The sequence below is a fragment of the Rhineura floridana genome, chromosome 3 (genome assembly GCF_030035675.1).
Source record: "Rhineura floridana isolate rRhiFlo1 chromosome 3, rRhiFlo1.hap2, whole genome shotgun sequence".
Taxonomy (NCBI): domain Eukaryota; kingdom Metazoa; phylum Chordata; class Lepidosauria; order Squamata; family Rhineuridae; genus Rhineura; species Rhineura floridana.
Genome location: NC_084482.1, coordinates 202,198,333 through 202,217,227, shown reverse-complemented (window position 1 = coordinate 202,217,227; position 18,895 = coordinate 202,198,333). Strand labels below are relative to the sequence as shown.

General features: G+C 45.2%; 1 protein-coding gene across 2 annotated transcripts; it reads right to left on the bottom strand.

The window, feature by feature from the left end:
- Positions 1-1,175: 1,175 nt before the first annotated feature.
- LOC133381125 (zinc finger protein 501-like) lies at positions 1,176-16,340 on the bottom strand. Of its 2 annotated transcripts, none has more exons than XM_061619714.1 (3): positions 16,003-16,340; positions 14,788-14,914; positions 1,176-3,551 (listed from the first exon to the last, which is right to left on the bottom strand). In XM_061619714.1, the coding sequence occupies exons 2-3, from the start codon at positions 14,801-14,803 to the stop codon at positions 2,440-2,442; spliced, it is 1,128 nt and encodes a 375-aa protein (XP_061475698.1). In that variant the 5' UTR covers positions 14,804-14,914; positions 16,003-16,340; the 3' UTR covers positions 1,176-2,439. The 2 variants fall into 2 exon arrangements, with proteins under 2 accessions (XP_061475698.1, XP_061475699.1); XM_061619715.1 differs by having other exon boundaries at positions 16,031-16,340.
- Positions 16,341-18,895: the final 2,555 nt, after the last annotated feature.

Genomic DNA, 18,895 nt, shown 5'->3' with positions numbered 1-18,895 from the left:
CTTCACAAACTACACTTCCTAGGATTCTGTGGGGGAAGCCATGACTGTCTAAAGTGGAATCAATGTCTGGCATGGGTGGCCCCAATTAGCCAAGCCAAACAGCTGTGACTTTGGCTTTTAGAACACTGATAGTTGGTTCTTACTGAGCATGCACGACACTATAATAGACTTTAATGTTAAATGTCGTACTTTAATTAAAAATCAGCCATGCATTTTTTAAACTTTTAAACTGCAGAAGATGAAGGTCAGAGTATGGGGCAATGTCAGTAATAGGATTACAGGGACTCTGTGAACATGGCTGATGTTTAATTAATTTCAACAAATTATGAGAACTCTGACAGAAAAAAGTCCAAAAGGGATCTGGGTTCCCCCCCCCTCTTTTTACACTTAGAACACTTTTTTCTCTCTGACTGTTTTGTGTATCACCATGAAAACATACAGGGTTGTTAAGCAAGTGTTTCTGAGTTCAGGACTATAAGTTTTGTAAGGTTTTGTTTTGAAATGTGCTTATGGGAAGCAGCAGAATGGTATGGGGGTATTTTCAATTTAACATTGTGGAATGAAAAAAATTCATGCTGGCTATAGTATACAGCCACTCTTGTGGTTGTATAATAAAAAATAAAAATAAAACCAGAGCTCCCCCTCCTCCCAGCCTCAAAGTGGCCTGAACAAATCAACTTCTGCAGATCTGAAGCAAGAGTAGAGAAACAGGAGAGACCATTAGCATTAGCTCATTCTCTCGCCGTCTCCCCTCAGATAACTCAGTTGCCAATAAAACATTCCTCAGCCCTTCGAAAATGAAGAAAAAGAAGCAGGAAAACAATTACATTTCCCTAGTCTTTCAAGTCACTTTCCAGCCTTCACCTCACACTTTCACTACTACATGTTCTTACCATAACTGCCATATGTAGCCCCAGCAATGACCAGATTAACACCCCCGCTCTTGCCTCTGGCCTCGCCCATCACTGGTATGCAGCCCCTGCAAGGTTGCCCACAAGGCAATGCGGCTCTCACACTGGAAGAAAAGGGTGCTTTCTCCGTTATGTCATGTTTTAAATGCATTTTACTTTTATGTGGAGCTTTAGTACTGTTCATTTTGTTCTCTCTGTTAGAGTGTTTGATGGATATATATTGCAGCAATAACTGGTCTGTTAAGACAGGTGGTTTAAAGAATAAAGAAACTTAAGGTTTATTACAATGCTGAAACAGCCATGCGGCTTGCACTCAGGGAGCAATTTTGAACTAAAGAAGAAAAACAGGAAGAGAAGGGAGTAAAGAGGAGCAAAGCCTGCAAAAACATCAAACTCTGGAAGAGGAATCAGCAGAGGCAAGACTAGATTGCCTTTCTGTCTCTTCCCCCACCCAGACTTCAGGTTGTTTATACTATTGTGTTGGTGCTTTACTCCCAACACTCTCTTGATACACTCTCAGCTTTTTATGGTGTGGAAAGAGCTTCAGTCATGAACAGTAGCTCTGTTACTATTCATCAAAGAACTCATGTTGCCAATAAAACATTCTCCCCTTTAAGTATCCTTTGAGGTGAATGATACATGGAAATGGGATTCAAGCTGTTTCCTATGAATTATTTGATGCAGAAAACAGGAGGCATGCTGAATGAAACTCTTTGCACACTCTGGACAGTTATATAGTTCCCCACCAGTGTGGTTACTTTTTGTGTGCAGCAAGGATGTGATGATGACTGAAGCTCTTTCCACGTTCCACACGTTTATAAGGTTTCTCCGGTGCATGGATGCTTTCATGTATGTTAAGACGACAACTCTGCTTAAAGCTTTTTCCACATGAAAAGTGTTTATTTGGCTATTTATTTCCCCCTGTATGGATCCTTTGATGCGTCTGAAGATTCTTATACTGACTGAAGTTCTTTCCACACTGCAAGCACTTATAAGGCTTCTCCCCTGTATGAGTTTCTCATAGGGCTTTATGGGTCCTTCGATGCACAGAAAGACTACAACTCTTCTTAAAGCTTTTTCCACATTCAAAGCATTTATATGGCTGTTCCCCTATATAGATCATTTGATGTGCCTGAAGATGGCCATTCTGAATGAAACTCTTTCCACATTCCAATCATTCATAAGGTTTGTCCCCTTTATGAGTTCTTGGATGCAAAGTAAAGGTGCCCCTCTAGCTGAAGCTCTTTCCACACATCAAGGCTTGTCCCCTGTGTGAGTTCTTCGATGTTTAGTAAGGGTGCCACTGTCATAGAAACTGTTTACATTCTAAGCATTTATAAGGCTTGTCCCCTGTATGAGTTCTTCAATGCGAACTGAGGTTGCCACTGCTACTGAAGCTCTGTCCACACTCCAAGCATTCATAAGGATTGTCCCCTGTATGAGTTCTTTGATGCAAAGTAAGGGTGGATCTCTGACTGAAGTTCTTTCCACACTCCAAGCATTTATAAGGCTTGTCCCCTGTATGAGTTCATCGATGTCCAGCAAGGGAGCTACTGTCACTAAAGCTCTTTCCACACTCCAAGTATTCATAAGGGTTGTCCCCTGTATGAGTTCGTTTATGTATAGTAAGGTGGCCACTCTGTCTGAAGCTCATTCCACACCCCAAGCATTCATAGGGTTTGTCCCCTGTATGAGTTCTTTGATGTCTAGTAAGGGTGCCACTCTGACTGAAGCTCATTCCACACTCAAAGCATTCATAGGGTTTGTCCCCTGTATGAGTTCGTTGATGTCTCCTAAGGGAGCTACTGTCAGCAAAGCTCTTTCCACACTCAAAGCATTTATAAGGTTTCTCCCCTGTACGAGTTCTTTGATGCAAAGTAAGGGTGGATCTTTGACTGAAGTTCTTTCCACACTCCAAGCATTTATAAGGCTTGTCCCCTGTATGACTTCGTTGATGTCGAGTAAGGGAGCTACTGTCACTAAAGCTCTTTCCACACTCAAAGCATTCATAAGGCTTGTCCCCTGTATGAGTTCGTTGATGTGTAGTAAGGTGGCCACTCTGACTGAAGCTCTTTCCACACTCTAAGCATTCGTAAAGCTTGTCCCCTGTATGAGTTCGTTTATGTCTGGTAAGGTGGCCACTCTGACTGAAATTCTTTCCACAATCTAAGCATTCGTAAGGTCTGTCCCCTGTATGAGTTCTTTGATGTGTAGTAAGAGTGCCACTTTGACTGAAGCTCTTTCCACACTCCAAGCATTCATAAGGTTTGTCCCCTGAATGAGATCTTTGATGTTTTGTAAGGGAGCTACTGTAACTGAAACTCTTTCCACGTTCTAAGCATTTATATGCTTTTTCTCTCATATGCCGTCTTGGATGTATATTCAGGGCTTTTTGGCAAGTTGAGATTTTACTGCACTCAGGAGACATTCTCATTTCTTTCAGATGATCAGCACCCCCCTTAATTTTATTTACACCTCCCTGAGAAGTACTGGCTTCATCCCCCAGCTTCTCTGTGTGTCTCTCCTGTTGTCTCTTTGCTCCATCTTTACTCCACACTTTCCATTCCTCCTTCTGCTCTTCAGCTCTTTCCAATAACGCTTCTGATGGTTTCCCTTCAGCCATAATCCTGCAGACATCTCCTGGTGGAATAAAAAGGAAAGCTGGTAAAGTGCTGTGATTGAGGCCAACTCTCCAAAGTAAACCCTGAATGATAAAGGGCAGTCTAGTGTCCTTCCTCAGTTGTGCTGAACTCAACCCCCCACCTACTCCTATGCCTTCTGTGTTTGCTCCTTCGTGTCTGCATGTATGTTGAATGTGTGGGTGACTTTCGTTATGGTCAAGATTATTTAGCTAATTCCCTCACTCCAAAGAAATGTATATTGTCACAGGCTAACTCTACTGATGTTAATACATATGTATTTTTGCTGAACTATTCCCTATTGGGGTGTTAAATGTGTATATTTTGATTCTGTATGCGTGCGCTCAATAAATATCCCCATTTTTAAGTCCTCTGTGAGTGTATGTTCTAGGGAGATCTGCCAACACTTGCTATTGACAATTTCAAAAGATCGTAATTCACAAGACTCTTAGGATGTGTTTGTGTGAAGTAAATGTTGGTCTTACCATAAGTTGCTTTTCTGCAGCAGAGGAGTGAGTAGCTACTCACTCATTCTGCTGGCAGGAAGCTGACCTTTTGGATGGGTTATTCGAGCTGGCTGGTCAACCAGACTCCAGTGTCTGACTGAAGCCCATATTTCTGCATAGCAGCCCAGATAAAGGAGAGAAGGGGAGCAGAGCTCCTGGGCAAAAGTTGAAAGAGTCCTGAAGAAGAAGGTACAGTCAGAATTAGCAGATCACTCCATTGTCCCCACTGGGGTCAGAGCCCTGGGCTGGGCTGTCTAGGTACTTTAATAGGCCTGGCCTTTCCTCTATGCCCGCCTGACAAAGGCTCTCCACGTCAACTCATACATGCATTGCATGGAGCTTCTGTGCAAGGCCATGATGGCTGAAGCTCCCTTGTCAGAGAAACCAAACCCCCTTAGGTGTCCCTGTGATGTTCCTATATTAATGTATATATGGTAAGTGTTGGTTGTTTAGAAGATACATGGTAAGTGGAGTGAAAGAGGAGGGGGAGTGAATGGGCAGTAGAATGCTAGATGATTGGCTGAGTGTTTAAAATGGCTGAACGTATAAAAGAAAGAGAGTGGAATCTGGGGAGAGAAGAGAAAGAGTGGGTTGTTTGGTGGGTTTGAGAGAGTGGTTTGCCAGGAGAGAGTGGAGAAGGAGGGGGGTGGAGTTCGGATTAGTATTGAGTAAAACCATATGCTTATGTGCCTTAAGAAGAAATCTTGTTAATCTTGTTAGCTTTGTTATCTTTAATAAATACTTAATTTGGTTTACCAAAGGCCTGATCCTTGGCTGGGGTTTCACAGACCAGAAGGGAGGGTAAGGTAATGACCAAGGCTGAAGGGGAACTGTAACAAATGGTGGCAGCGGTGAAGAGAATAACAATACCAGTATTCAGAGTCTCTGGGAATACTAGTATTAGGACGTGACTGGTGGTTGCCTAGCAGGGGGATCTGTTGAGATCTGTGCTAGAGCGGGGAGAGAAAAAATAAAATAAAGGACAGTCCGGACTGGTGGAGTCCCTGGTGGTGCCTAGTGACAGGCAGTAGCCACGTGCAGGTAGGAACCTCACAGGGAGAGCCAGGGAAGGGCGTCACAGTCCCCTCTCAAGAGCCACGTGTGGACTTGTAGCCAATGTGAGTCAGGAGGGAGAACTTTTCTTGACTTGGAAGGTCTGCTTGGAAGTGGCCACAGTTCCCGAGGCCCTGGAGACCACTGCAATGGCTCTAGGTGAGAGCTGGATGGCATCTCCTGAACCACCTGCCACAAAGGGGGAGGCCGTGGCTAGCTCGGTCAGTCCTGGTTGTACATGGGGATCAGGTTGGGCCGCCTACTGCAAAATGGCCTGTGCCCATACCAGGCAGGTCCTGGCCATAAAGGATGGCGGTGCTGAGGTTCTGATGGATAAGACCAAGGCTTTGTGCACCGTGCGCAACATGGCCTCTGCCTTCCTATCCTCTGGGTTCTTTCAGAAGTCCTCCCCATCCCGACCATCGTGGAGCCATGCGCCAGAGAAGCTACTGGCGGATCTATGAGCGGGACCCCCAGAAATTCAACCTTTCTCAAATGGTTAAGGACGTCTCATGAGAGCTCGACAGGATCTAGCCACCCCTGGGTTCTTCCACTCGGACATAACGGTTTCCTTAAAGCCTGGTGCAAAGGACTTCTCTTGTAAGTTTTGCGCTTTGGAACAGCTATAGAAGAGTCCCCTGCCTCTGTTGCTTGCTCCCCCTTCCTAGAGGCAATAGGAGCGAGTGCAACTGTTTTGCAGGCCTTCCTGAGGACGGCTTTTAGGTCCTGTGGGGCGAACAGTTTGGGAGCTCCTGAGTCTTCCTCCTCCTCTGACCCTCCAGATGAGAGTTCCCCCTCCTCCCTGTCCGAGGGAGGGAAGGGGGGGTCTTCCTGCCCCCGCTGCCTCATTGCCTGGGAACTCTCTCTCTCGAGGCCTGATGTCTTCCTGGGACACCCAGCCCTGCCTGCCCTTAAGCCCTTCCCTGTCCCTGCTGGCTGCCTTCCTCCAGAGAAAGGGAACCATCCTGTGAAATGGGAGGCCGGGGGATGCATGTGTGGAATCTGCAGCGGCACCGGCACCACCTGTGGCAAATGAGTCCCCCCTTGAACCCCTGGATGAACCAAAGGAGTAGGAATAGGAAGCTGACCTTTCCACTCTCTTTCTATCAAAATGGTGGCCACCGTCATCTGAGGTCAATGCCGCCCCATGTGCTCCCCACTGCACCTCCAGGGAGGGCTGGGACAACTACACCCCACGCTGTTGGCCTGTTGCAGTGGCGGGAACCTCCATGGCCTCCACTGCCAGGCCTCGGTGGGGTGGGGTGGGGAGCCTGTCCGGAACTGGGGGCTGGGTGAGTAAACACCCATTGAAGCCCCTGAAGACTTCTGGTGTTAGCAGAATGTCCTCATGAGGTACAGGAGGTAGGGACCCTTGGCCTTTCCCTCCCCCCTCTTCCCGGCTTACCACTGGGCCTACCAGAATGCCTGATGCCGCCGCTCATGTCACAAGACCCCCAGCTACCTTTGTGGTGCTAGAGAGGGCAGAAGAGCCCCAATGCTGAACCGCAGAAGCAGAACCCCCACCTCGGGCGAGCTTCCTTCCCTCACTCTCCTCCGAGGAATCCACTGAGAGGACCATCATGCTCACGTTGGCCCCTCTCTTTCCTTCCCCCTCCCCTCTTTCTTTTGAAAAAGGGGGGTGAAATTGACAGATGGAGAGGAAAATGGAAAGAAGGAGGGGGAGATCAGGTTGCTGAAATAGCTGGCTAAGAAAGAGCAAGAAGGCGAGAGGAAGGAATGAGGAAGTAAAGAGACAAAGAAAAGAATCCCATCTTGCTCTCATGTGCTCTGGAGAGAGCTCATGAATAGGGTTGCCAGGTCGGAACCATCCAAAAACCTGAGAAAACGGGGGCGGGCCCTAGTGATGTCATGGGGTGGGCCCTAGTGACATCATGGGGCCGGCCCTAGTGACATCATTAAACATGATACATTGTATCAACCACAGTTGCTTGGAGCATACCATTCAAAAAAAAATTCTCTGATTGGAGATTAAAATAGAAATCTTACCTAAAATAGGGTGTTCCTAGGTCCATCTGAAGTGACAAGGTCACTCTTTCTCAGAAGCTTAGGGTGATGCAAAATGGAAATGGACTGCCTTCAAGTTGATCCCAAATAGGGTCTTCATGGTAAGGGTCTTCATGGTAAGCAGTATTCAGACAGAGGTGGTTTACTATTGCCTTCCTCTGAGTCTGAGAGGCAGTGACTGGCCCAAGGTCACCCAGTGAGCTTCATGGCTGTGTGGGGATTCAAACCCTGGTCTCCCAGGTCACAGTTCAACACCTTTAGGGAACATTTAATCTAGTTTACTTGCTTCTGGCAAGAAGGGTTTACGTGCCCTCAGGCCAGGCCATTATTGGAAGAAAGGAGCTTAGTGTTGCAGAGATGTTAGATGGATGCCCCTGAAGGCAGCAACTGTAAACATGCTTATTAAGGAACTAAGCCCCATAGAACTCAATAGGACTTACTTCTGAGTAGATATGGTTGCAGCCATGTTAAACAAATTAAACCAGAACTATCACTAGAAGCTAAAATGATGAAACTGAGGTTATCATACTTTGGGCACGTAATGAGAAGACATGATTCACTAGAAAAGACAATAATGCTGGGAAAAACAGAAGGGAGTAGAAAAAGAGGAAGGCCAAACAAGAGATGGGTTGATTCCATAAAGGAAGCCACAGACCTGAATTTACGAGATCTGGACAGGGTGGTTCATGACAGATGCTCTTGGAGGTCACTGATTCATAGGGTCGCCATAAGTCGTAATCGACTTGAAGGCACATAACAACGCCTTCTTGCCTGCACTATCTAAAAGTAACGTTTGTAGGGATGAGAGAGCTGTTTTATGGCACCAACTATCCCAAACAAAAGGCACAATTCAAACCATGTCTGCTGCTACATACATGCTTTAATCTGCTAGCCCATAAGAGACTCCCATGAAAGCACTATAGTCCAGGAGGCCTCCACCTTAGAAAGTGCCCCTACTACATTCCAGATCAGTTCCAGCCTTGGGAGGGGACAACTATATTAATAGGTTGCTCATTGCTATTGTTGAGTGGCAGATGCCTACACAAAAGGCATCAATGTGCCAATTTTACAGTAGCATTAAGTTACTACAAACAAATAATCCAGCAGAGTTACAACACCAGGACTGCACACTGCACCCATGTTACTGCTCCCCATATTGGTGTCTCCAATAATCCCTTTAGCTGTTTAGAAGGCAGGTGGGTGTTCTCACTTGTAATCTGCATTTCAGAAGATCATTAGATCCAGAAGTGTAAGCTCCGAATCTTGCATTAAGATCCACAGACTACAAAAAAAATTCATTCATTCTATACCACGATTCAATCCACAGCCTAATCAATTTGGACAGATACTGAGATGGAAGGGGTATTTAAAAGCCTAAGTCTGTGGGAAAATTCTGCTAACATCTGTATGCTGTAGTCCTTTAATCCAAATACTCTCTTAGTGCCATGGATATTAACTGAACTTGCTAAGCAAGTTACAGCATGAAGTCTTTTCCCCTGCAAGAATGAGATTTTGTAGGAGGGGAGAAAAAATGACAGGAATTAAGAGATTTCGAGGGGCATGAAAAAAACTGTCATCTCCTACTGTGGCCAGGCTTATCTGTAAGAAAAAGAGGTAAAAAACCAGAATGCTGAAAAGATATTTATTGTTCTGTACAAAGGTACTATTAAAAATATATTGGAAAAGTATTTGCAAAAAATTTTTTTTGAAAAATAATTGCAAAAGCTAGAAATTATATTACAAGATGCTCTTAGAAGCTCAAAGCCCAACGCGTTTCAGCTTGTGCAACCAAGCCTTCATCAGGGGACACATTGTAATATAATTTCTAGCTTTTGCAATTATTTTTCAAAAAAAATTTTTTGCAAATACTTTTCCAATATATTTTTAATAGTACCTTTGTACAGAACAATAAATATCTTTTCAGCATTCTGGTTTTTTACCTCTTTTTCTTGCATTTTGTGGATGCTAGACACTTTATTTATTTTTTTCAGGCTTATCTGTGCACTGATGAACACTCTTCTAGTTGACAGGGCCTTAAATGTAAAAGCTGCTCAGTGGCCTAGTGAGCAGTTTTAGCAAACAACAAGGAACCTGCTGGTTAAAATATTACGAAGAATTTTAATATGGGAAAGGCTTACAGGGAGCCATTACCTAATATCTACATTTCTTAAATTTGGTTAAGCTACTTGACTCTACCTTTCCATTTTGATTTTTGCTTTGTGAAGCCCAGTGAGGTTTAAAAGCTTGCTGTTACCAAATGGAAGTTCTGCCTGCCAAGGTTGAACAAATTTTAAGAATAGAGATGAGTGCATTACAAAAACAAAGTAAAATACAAGAACCAGTCATCATCATATTAAAAAAATACAATATTATACATTTAAAGGCCTGGGAAAATAAGAAAATGTAATATTGGCTACCAAGCAAACTTATCTGGAGAGGAAGATCTATAAAGAGGGTGTCACAACTAAGGAGGCACCCTCTCTGGTCACCACTTGCTTCACCTTGTCATTTCGTAGTAATATTGTGAATTTACAGTGTAGCTTTTTAAAACTTAGAATTCTGAACCCAGGAATAGATGTTGCAGTAGGTCAGTTTGAACAGTCATTTGAGACTTCATAAACCCATGTTTTATGAACCTGGGAATGAGCATCCATTTTTTAAAAAATGTTAATCTTTATTAAGTTAAAATCAGTACAATGTCCAATTCATTTTTACCTTCATTTATCATAGCAGGGGAACTGGCTCTGAGGCTGCCAGGCCTGCCAGCCTCAGCTGGTTCCCCTGCTCCAGAAAGGAGCAGCGTGGCGCCGATGGGCAGGAGCGGCCGCGATGGGGCTGAGGAGTCTGTGCGTGCGGTCGTTCCGAATCCGGTTGGGGGAAGAAGGCCGCTGGTGGAAGGAGCCGGTTTGTGGCCGGGTCGTTTGTAGGCCGTCGCGCAGAGGGAGAGAGAGAGAGGGAGAGAGAGATTTGTCTTGAGTCTGCTGTATTTAGTGAAGCTTGAGTCTGCTGTATTTAGTGAGCGGCCTGCCAGCCTCAGCCAGTTCCCCTGCTCCGGAAAGGACGGCCGGCCGCTTCACTAAATACAGCAGACTCAAGCTTCACTAAATACAGCAGACTCAAGACAAATCTCTCTCTCTCTCTCCCTCTGCGCGACGGCCTACAAACGACCCAGCCTCAAACCAGCTCCTTCCACCAGCGGCCTTCTTCCCCCAACCAGATTCGGAACGACCGCACGCACAGACTCCTCAGCCCCATCGCGGCCGCTCCAGCCCATCGGCGCCATGCGGCTATAGCCTCCACTCACCACCCCCTCACCTGTACTTCTGCGGCCGGCGGAAGCAGCCAGGCTCTGCTGCACAGGGGGGGCCGTGGCGGCGACTCAACTCCTCCTCCTCCTCTCTCTCTCCAGTCCCTCCCTCAATTACAAAGGGCAGGAAGGCAGCCAGCCACAGCCTTCACGCATGCGTGTGTCAATCACGCATGCGTGGCTGAGCGGCACGCTCAAAAGCCGGAGATTAGCCTCTTCAAAGGAACTATGGCTGGAGGCCGGAGACGGCCCCCTTTTGCCGGAGACTCCGGCAGAAAACCGGAGACCTGGCAACCCTACTCATGAATGACCTCCAGTGGAGTTAGCAGGAAGTCAATCTAGGGTGCGGTTGCTCAGCCCACTTGGGGAACCCTTCAAAAGACCAACTTCCTGCCAGTGGGGCAAGCGGGCAGCAACAACCCCTCCATGACTCCCCTCCTCCACCGCAGGAAAAACACAACATCTTCGGAGGAAGCACTGATATAGTGAGCATAACGGAAACCTGGTGGAACGGAGAAAGACAGTGGGACACGGTTCTCCCTGGTTATAAACTACATTCGAACGAAATGGCATGATGTATTGGCGGTGGTGCCACTCTATAGATGAAAGAGGGCATTGGATCCAGCAAGCTAGAACCTCACAGAACCTTCTCCACAGAACTGTTGTGGGTGGTGATGCTGCGCCCCAAGAGTAACTTAGTACTGGGGACATGCTATCGTCCCTCTGATCAAATTGCTCAGGGAGATTTGAGATGAGAAATGAAACCGGGAAAATATCCAAACTAGGAAATGTTGTAGTAAATGGTGACTTCAACTATTATTTATTTATTTATTATTAGTACTTATTAATTTGTATCCGGCCCTTCCTCCCAGCAGGAGCCCAGGGCGGCAAACAAAGTGCTAAAAACACTTTAAAACATCATAAAAACAGATCTTAAAATACATTAAAACAAAACAATGTTAAAAAAATCCTGGGATAGGTCTCAACTTAAAAGGCTTGTTGGAAGAGGAAAGTCTTCAAAAGGCGCCGAAAAGATAGCAGAGATGGCGCTTGTGTAATATTCAAGGAGAGGGAATTCCACAGGGTAGGTGCCGCCACACTAAAGGTCCGTTTCCTATATTGTACAGAACGAACCTCCTGATAGGATGGTATCTGCAGGAGGCCCTCACCTGCACAGCGCAGTGATCGACTGGGCATATATGGGGTAAGACGGTCTTTCGGGTATCCTGGTCCCAAGCTGTATAGTGCTTTGTACACCAAAACTACAACCTTGAACTTGGCCCGGTAGCAAATGGGCAGCCAGTGCAATTCTTTCAGCAGCAGGGTGACATGTTGGCAATACCCTGCCCCAGTGAGCAGTCTCGCCGCAGCATTTTGCACCAGCTGCAGCTTCCGGACCAACCTCAAGGGCAGCCCCACATAGAGCGCATTACAGTAATCCAACTATCTTGACATAGATTGGCTACATAGGTGTTCCAGTCACAGCAAAGAAGCAAGATTTCTAGATACCCTAAATGACTGTGCCCTAGAACAGTTGGTCATGGAACCAATCAGAGGAACAGTGAGCCTGGACTTACTCTTAAGTGACACTCAGGACATGGTGCAAGAAGTATTGTTGAACCAATCTGGAACAGTGACCATAGTGCTAATAAATTAAACGTACATGTTAATGGCCACTTGCCAGAAAATCCAACACAGTCACATTTGATTTCAAAAGGGAAAACTTCCCAAAAATGAGCAGATTGGTAAAAAGAAAGCTGAAAGAAAATGTCCTGAGGATCACATCACTGCGAAATGCTTGGGAGTTGTTTAAAAACACAATAATAGAAGTTCAACTAGAGTATATACCGCAGATCAGGAAAGGTTTCACAAGGGCCAAAAGGATGCCAACATGGTTGATGAGCAGAGTCAAACTAGCTATTAGAGACAAAAAGGCTTCCTTCCAAAAATTGAAGTCTTGTCTGAACGAGGAAAATAGAAAGGAACACAAATTCTGGAAACACAAATGCAAGAAGATAATAAAGGATGCTGATAAAGATTTTGAGGAGCACATTGCTAACAACATACAAACCTACAATAAAACATTCTTTAAATACATTCAAAGCAGGAAACCGTCTCGGGAGGCGATTGGATCCTTGGATGATAAGCGAGTCAAAGGTGTGCTAAAGCAGGATAAGGCGATTGCAGAGAAGCTAAATAAATGTTTTGCATCTCTCGTCACAGTAGAGGATATAGGGCAGATCCCTGAACCTGAACTAACATTTGCAGGAAGGGAGTCTGACGAACTGAGGCAGATAGTGGTGATGAGAGATGAAGTTCTAGGCTTAATAGACAAAATAAATACTGACAAATCATCGAGTCTGGATGGCATCCACTTGAGAGTTCTCAAAGAACTCAACTGTGAAATTGCTGATCTTCAACAAAAATATATAATTTGTCCCTCAGATCAACCTGCATACCTGAGGACTGGAAAATGGCGATTGTAGTGCCAGTCTTTAAAATGGGGTCCAGGGGGGATCCCGGAAATTACAGGCTGGTTAGCTTAACGTCTGTCCCAGGAAATATGGAAGAAAGTATTATTAAAGACAAATTAACCAAGCATATAGAAGAACAAGTCCTCCTGAAGCAGATCCAGCATGGCTTCTGCAAGGGAAAGTCCTGTCTCACTAACTTATTAGAAGTCTTTCAGAGTGTCAACAAGCAGAAGAAACTGACCCAGGGTGCGGCAGCTGTGAAAAAGGCAAATTCCATGCTAGGGATCATTAGGAAAGGTATTGAAAATAAAATTGCTGATATCATAATGCCACTGTATAAATCTATGGGGCAGCTGCATTTGGAATACTGTGTATAGTTCTGGTCGCCTCACCTCAAAACAGGATATTGTAGAGTTGGAAAAGGATCAGAAAAGGGCAACCGGAATGATCGAGGGGATCGAGCAACTCCTCTATGAGGAAAGGCTGCAGCATTTGGGGCTTTTTAGTTTAGAGAAAAGGCGAGTCAGAGGCGACATGACAGAAGTGGATATAATTATGCACGGGATGACAAAAGTGGATAGAGAAAAGTTTTTCTCCTTCTCTCATAAAACCAGAAGTCATGGACATACAATGACGCTGAACGTTGGAAGATTCAGGACAGACAAAAGAAAGTCCTTCTTCACACAGCACCTAGTAAAATTATGGCATGCGTTCCCACAAGAGGCAGTGATGGCCACCAACTTGGATGGCTTTCAAAGAAGATCAGACAAACTCATGGAGGATACGGCTACCAATGGCTACTGGCCCCGATGGCTGCACTCTGCCAACACAGTCAGATGCAGTATGCTTCTGAGAACCAGTAGTCTAGAAATCACTCTACATTTTTAAAAATCAAGAAATGCAATGCCAAGTGGCACAAAGGAGAAACCGTGAGCCTTCTCCTTCCATACCAGATGATCTGGGGAAATGGAAATCTTTTACTTCCATCTGCCACCGTTCTGGAACTGGCTCTGCCCCTGCACCACCATTTTGTGACTGGAGGGCCCTGCGAGTAGGAACGTTTGAGAACGCCTGTGTGAAGTAATGCTGATGGGGACACAACTCATATTCTACAGTTTAGTCACCATTCCCAGACACATAGTCCAATCTCAACTGAATATCTTCCTGCTGATCTCTCCTCTTCCAGCTGGGAGATGAGGTTAGGTGGCGTTTTTGGAGCAAGAAACATATAAATGCAAATCTGCCTTAATCAGCATCAGTCTACCCAGGAGCAGCCAACTGGGAGGGGTGATGTTCACCAGGCCTCCCCAGCAGTGGTGGCGCTGCTACTTAGCATGAGGGAGAGGAGCAACACGATGGAGAGATCGGGGCTCTGCCAGAGCACTGCTGGAGCCAATCCAGTACTCCCCCCCCCAGTGTGTTGACACAGCCCCCAGCTACTTACCAACCCATCCCTACCCCTCCCTGCCAGCCACTCCTGGGCCTATCCACCTTAGGACTGTGTACTCTGAAGGAATGGCAAGTTCCCCCCATCCTTCTCCCAACGAGAGACCTGCCTGGCCAGAAAAAAGACAAACAGGATACATAACTCAGAGCAAATCCATCCATTACCACCATTATCAGAGGCAGTGATGGCATCACAAGTGGGGAGAGTGTTCTCACACTCATGTTCTGCTTGTGGGCTTCCCATGAGCATCTGGGTGGCCACAGAATCCTGGACTGCACACGCCTTTGGTTTGATCCAGCAGGTATCTTCTTATGTTCTTATGCCGGGTAAACAGATCAGGACCCTTCTTATAATCTCATTGGTAACATCACCAAGAGAAATTCATACCTTCCATAGCTATTCACGGAGGGCAAAAGAATCCTTACCCAGAGAGGTCACCATCTCATGAATCTCCCAAGTGACCTCCTTGTACAGGGCTCTCTGGCCTGGATCCAGCAAGACCGATTCCTCCTCGGTGAAATGCAAGGATACGTCTTCAAAGGTCACCAGTCCCTGAGACAAGAAAACAATAGCCTTCCTCATAAACGCTTCCAGACAAGGTGTGGACATCATCTGCCCTTCACTCACAATCTGAAGAGAGATGAGGTAAGCGGGGATTTTTCCTTCACAAAACATCTGAAGTCCACATGGCATCTACCTGAGAGGTCTTAAAATGTGATGTTGCTGATCTTCTAACAAAAATATGTACATATATGACCAGCTTCTATATCTGAGGACTGGTCAATGTATTGCATTAAAGAAAAAAAAGGGAATCCAGACCCTTGGAATGCTGTGTAGAGTTCTGGATGCCTGACCTCAAAAGTAACATTGTAGAGGTAGAAGAGGGTTAGAAAAGAGCAACCAGAATTATTAAAGGGATGGAGAGCTCCCCTGTGAGGAATGACCACAACATTTGGGCCTTTTTGGTTTAGAGAAAAGATGAGTAAGAGGAGACATGATAGGTGTATGGTCACACCATATGTTTAAAGCATGTCCAACACACATGTAAAGGACACGGCTTCCCCCAGTTGAATCTTGGGAATTGTAGCTTACCTCTCACCATGCTACAATTCCCAACACCCATAATGAACTGCAGCCCTCAGGATTCTTTGGAGGAAACCACATAATTTAAATATGTGTTGAATGTGGTTTAAACTGGAGAGATGGCTCTGATTTGGCAGGGCTCTTACACCTGGAATGCAGGAAGAGGGAGGGGGAAGTTGTTCCCACCAATTTGCATCAGTTGCAGGAAAAGCTTCACTTGCAAAACATTATGTCTCCCAGGCTACTTTGAAAAGCAGGGCCACAGTTCTCTTCTTGTGAATCAAGCACAGACCTTAATTTTGAGAGAGGAGGGCCAGCAGATGGGTATTTAAATAATAACTTCATTATTAAAATATCAAGGCTAAGCCAAACAGCAAAACAAGAAACATTAAGAAGCTGCTTTAAAAGTCAGTCCTTTTAGCTGACTTTTGTCTGCTTAGATATGTTCTTAAGTATTCCACGTGTGTATATCCAAAGCTTAGATACATTCAAGATCAAATTCCAAGGTAAAGCATAAAGGTGCAGCACTTTAAAATAAATGTTTGCTATTTACATACGTGATTTTATTCATCACCATAACTTAACTGCGGATGTTCCCGAAGGATACTCAAATCGGGCCCCAAACACAGAAAGCGGGGTAGAGTGTGGTGGGGTGGGGTGTGGAGGCAGACAGAGCCCAGTGGTAGGGCAGTTGAGATCTATATAGGGCAGGACTGCAGCCTCAAACAATGGGAGTCTGCTGGGGGGCTTAAAGGGCCCATTACCCACTGCCCCAAATTGTGCTCCTTGATCTTGGGGCTTCCTCCATCGGCCCTTTCTATCATCTGTGCAAACAGAAAAAGTCTCCCATGCTCCCTCACGGCATCTCTTTCAGGAAGGCGGGATAGGAAAGGGAAGTTCCTCTTCTGCCGTCTTTCCTTCTCCTCTAGGAATGGCTGCTCTGTTGTTCTAAACCCTTAAAGGGCCTGAAACCCTTTGCCTGCTTCACAAAGAATGTGTGATGTAATGGCCCTTTAACCGCTAGGGAAAGTTGGGAAAGTATTCAAGCAACCAAGTGCTTTGATCTAATTTGTGTATTTGGGCTTGCTTGTGTTTTTGTTGTTCTTATGTGCCTTCAAGTCGATTACGACTTATGGCGACCCTATGCATCAGCAACCTCCAATAGCATCTGTCCTGAACTACCCTGATCAGATCTTGTAAGTTCAGGTCTGTGGCTTCCTTTATGGAATCAATCCATCTTTTGTTTGGCCTTCCTCTTTTTCTACTCCCCTCTGTTTTTCCCAGCATTATTGTCTTTTCTACTGAATCCTGTCTTCTCGTTATGTGTCCAAAGTATGATAAGCTCAGTTTCATCATTTTTAGCTTCTAGTGACAGTTCTGGTTTAATTTGTTTTAACACCCAATTATTTGTCTTTTTCACAGTCCATGGTATGCGCAAAGCTCTCCTCCAACACCACATTTCAAATGAGTTGATTTTTCTCTCATCCACTTTTTTCACTGTCCAACTTTCACATCCATACATAGAGATCGGGAATACCATGGTCTGCATGATCCTGACTTTAGTGTTCGGTGATACATCTTTGCATTTGAGGACCTTTTCTAGTTCTATCATAGCTACCCTTGTGATGAATAAACCTGTTTGCCGTCTGGGAGATCTGAGCATCATTGAGTTTGTTTCACACAACCAGCCATAACAGAGAGCAAGAGGAGGTGGTCAGCAAGTTTCTGGATGGTGTCTCTCCTCCATATTAAAAATAAAAATCCCATGCACATTAGCAAAGAAAAGAGGCCAAACCCCTTTTTCTTTACTTGCTAGATTTCTGTATGCTGGGTTTTTTCTTGCTGATTTGTATGGAAGAACATTCAATTCTGCTACAATCCCCCTGCAGTCTGAAGTGATTCAGTCCAAGAACAGATTTCCTGCCTAATCTGCTCCTTCTGTCATCTCCCACACTGCAGACATGTAAACACCCTGCAAGCAAATCTGGATGAATGCTTCTGTATAACCAGCCCATAAACAAATCAAAACAAATGTTCAATAAAAATGTGATTTGGGCCAGCACAAATCGTACACCCAAGCTAACGGGAGAGTGTCCTTCATGAGATGCCAATGCACCCTGTCTGACCCAGAGCTTCTTCTGGACATATGGCATGGAGAAGGGCATCTATGCTCAAGAAAAATAGCTAACGTAAAGCAACTGAAGCTGCCTACCCCCAAATTTGCTTTGGGCCACCACAAATCAAGCACTCACATATACAGGAGAGTGTCCTCTACGAGATGCCATTAGATCTCACCTGTCCCAGAGCTTCTTGCAGGTAAATGGCACAGTCAGAGGCATCTAGGCACAAGGCAAATGGCCATAATATGTAGTAAAAGAATAGGAACTTGCGGTTCTTACCCCAAAATATAATTTGGGACACTGAAATCATACACTCATAGATAAGACAAAGAGTCCTCTGAGAATCCATTGAATCCCGCCTGGCCTGGAGCTTCCTGTGGACGCATGGCATGATCAAGTGTGTCTATGCACACCACAAATGGCCAAAAGATGTCGAAATAAATTAGGAATTTGGAATTCTTGAAATAAATTAGGAACTCCAAAATGGGGTACTGCTTCCAGTCCCACCAATCTTCCAAAGTTCTCTTAGTCACAAACCAAGCAAGTTAGACATTACTACATCTTTGCTAAACTTGAAAGTGTATTATATTGATTAGAATCAATTAACAAAAAACCTTTTGGTTCAGTAAGTGGTGTTAAGGGCTTTCCATTTTCACTCAAGCTGCAAAATGCTGGGAAACTACAGCAGTTATGCTTTGAAGAGATGTGTTATTCAGGCAATATGGATATGGTATGGTACGCTATCCTGTGGTCAATTCCAGCAGCCTCACCTCTACCGTGGGACTGGATGGCTTTCAGGGACACAGTGTTGGACCCAAGTCCCAGATTTGTCTGTTCACTGGATTAAACACACCAAGTCTATGCAACGAGTTATGGAAAGCCCTTAACCCAGCATGCTGAACCCTACTTTATGTCCTCCTTTAATAGCTCTAACGCTGTACAGAGCAGGACCTTCCTGGCAGGGGCCTCCTTTTAGACGAAGAGAGTTAAAGAGAAATTGACTTGGTGTGAAAAGAATGGAATAGTTCAGTTTGTGAGTTTGGTGCAGAGGAAGAGAGAGTGACCTGAGATTGGGCTCTTGAAGGTCACAGCAGTATTTGAGTAGCAGCTGCTTCTCTCCAGCGACCTCTTTGGAAAGGAAAATAAAACCTTATAAGCGTTGGGGGCTAGGACCTTCTCACTGCTCTGAGAATCTAGGCGAGCATAGCAGGAGGATGAGAGGTGGTTTGGTCCAGCTATCTGTGGTGCAATTGGTCAGCGTGTCTGGCTGTTTACCAGAAGGATGGTGGTTTGAGCCCGCCCAGGGGCACACCTGGTGATCACGGAGCTG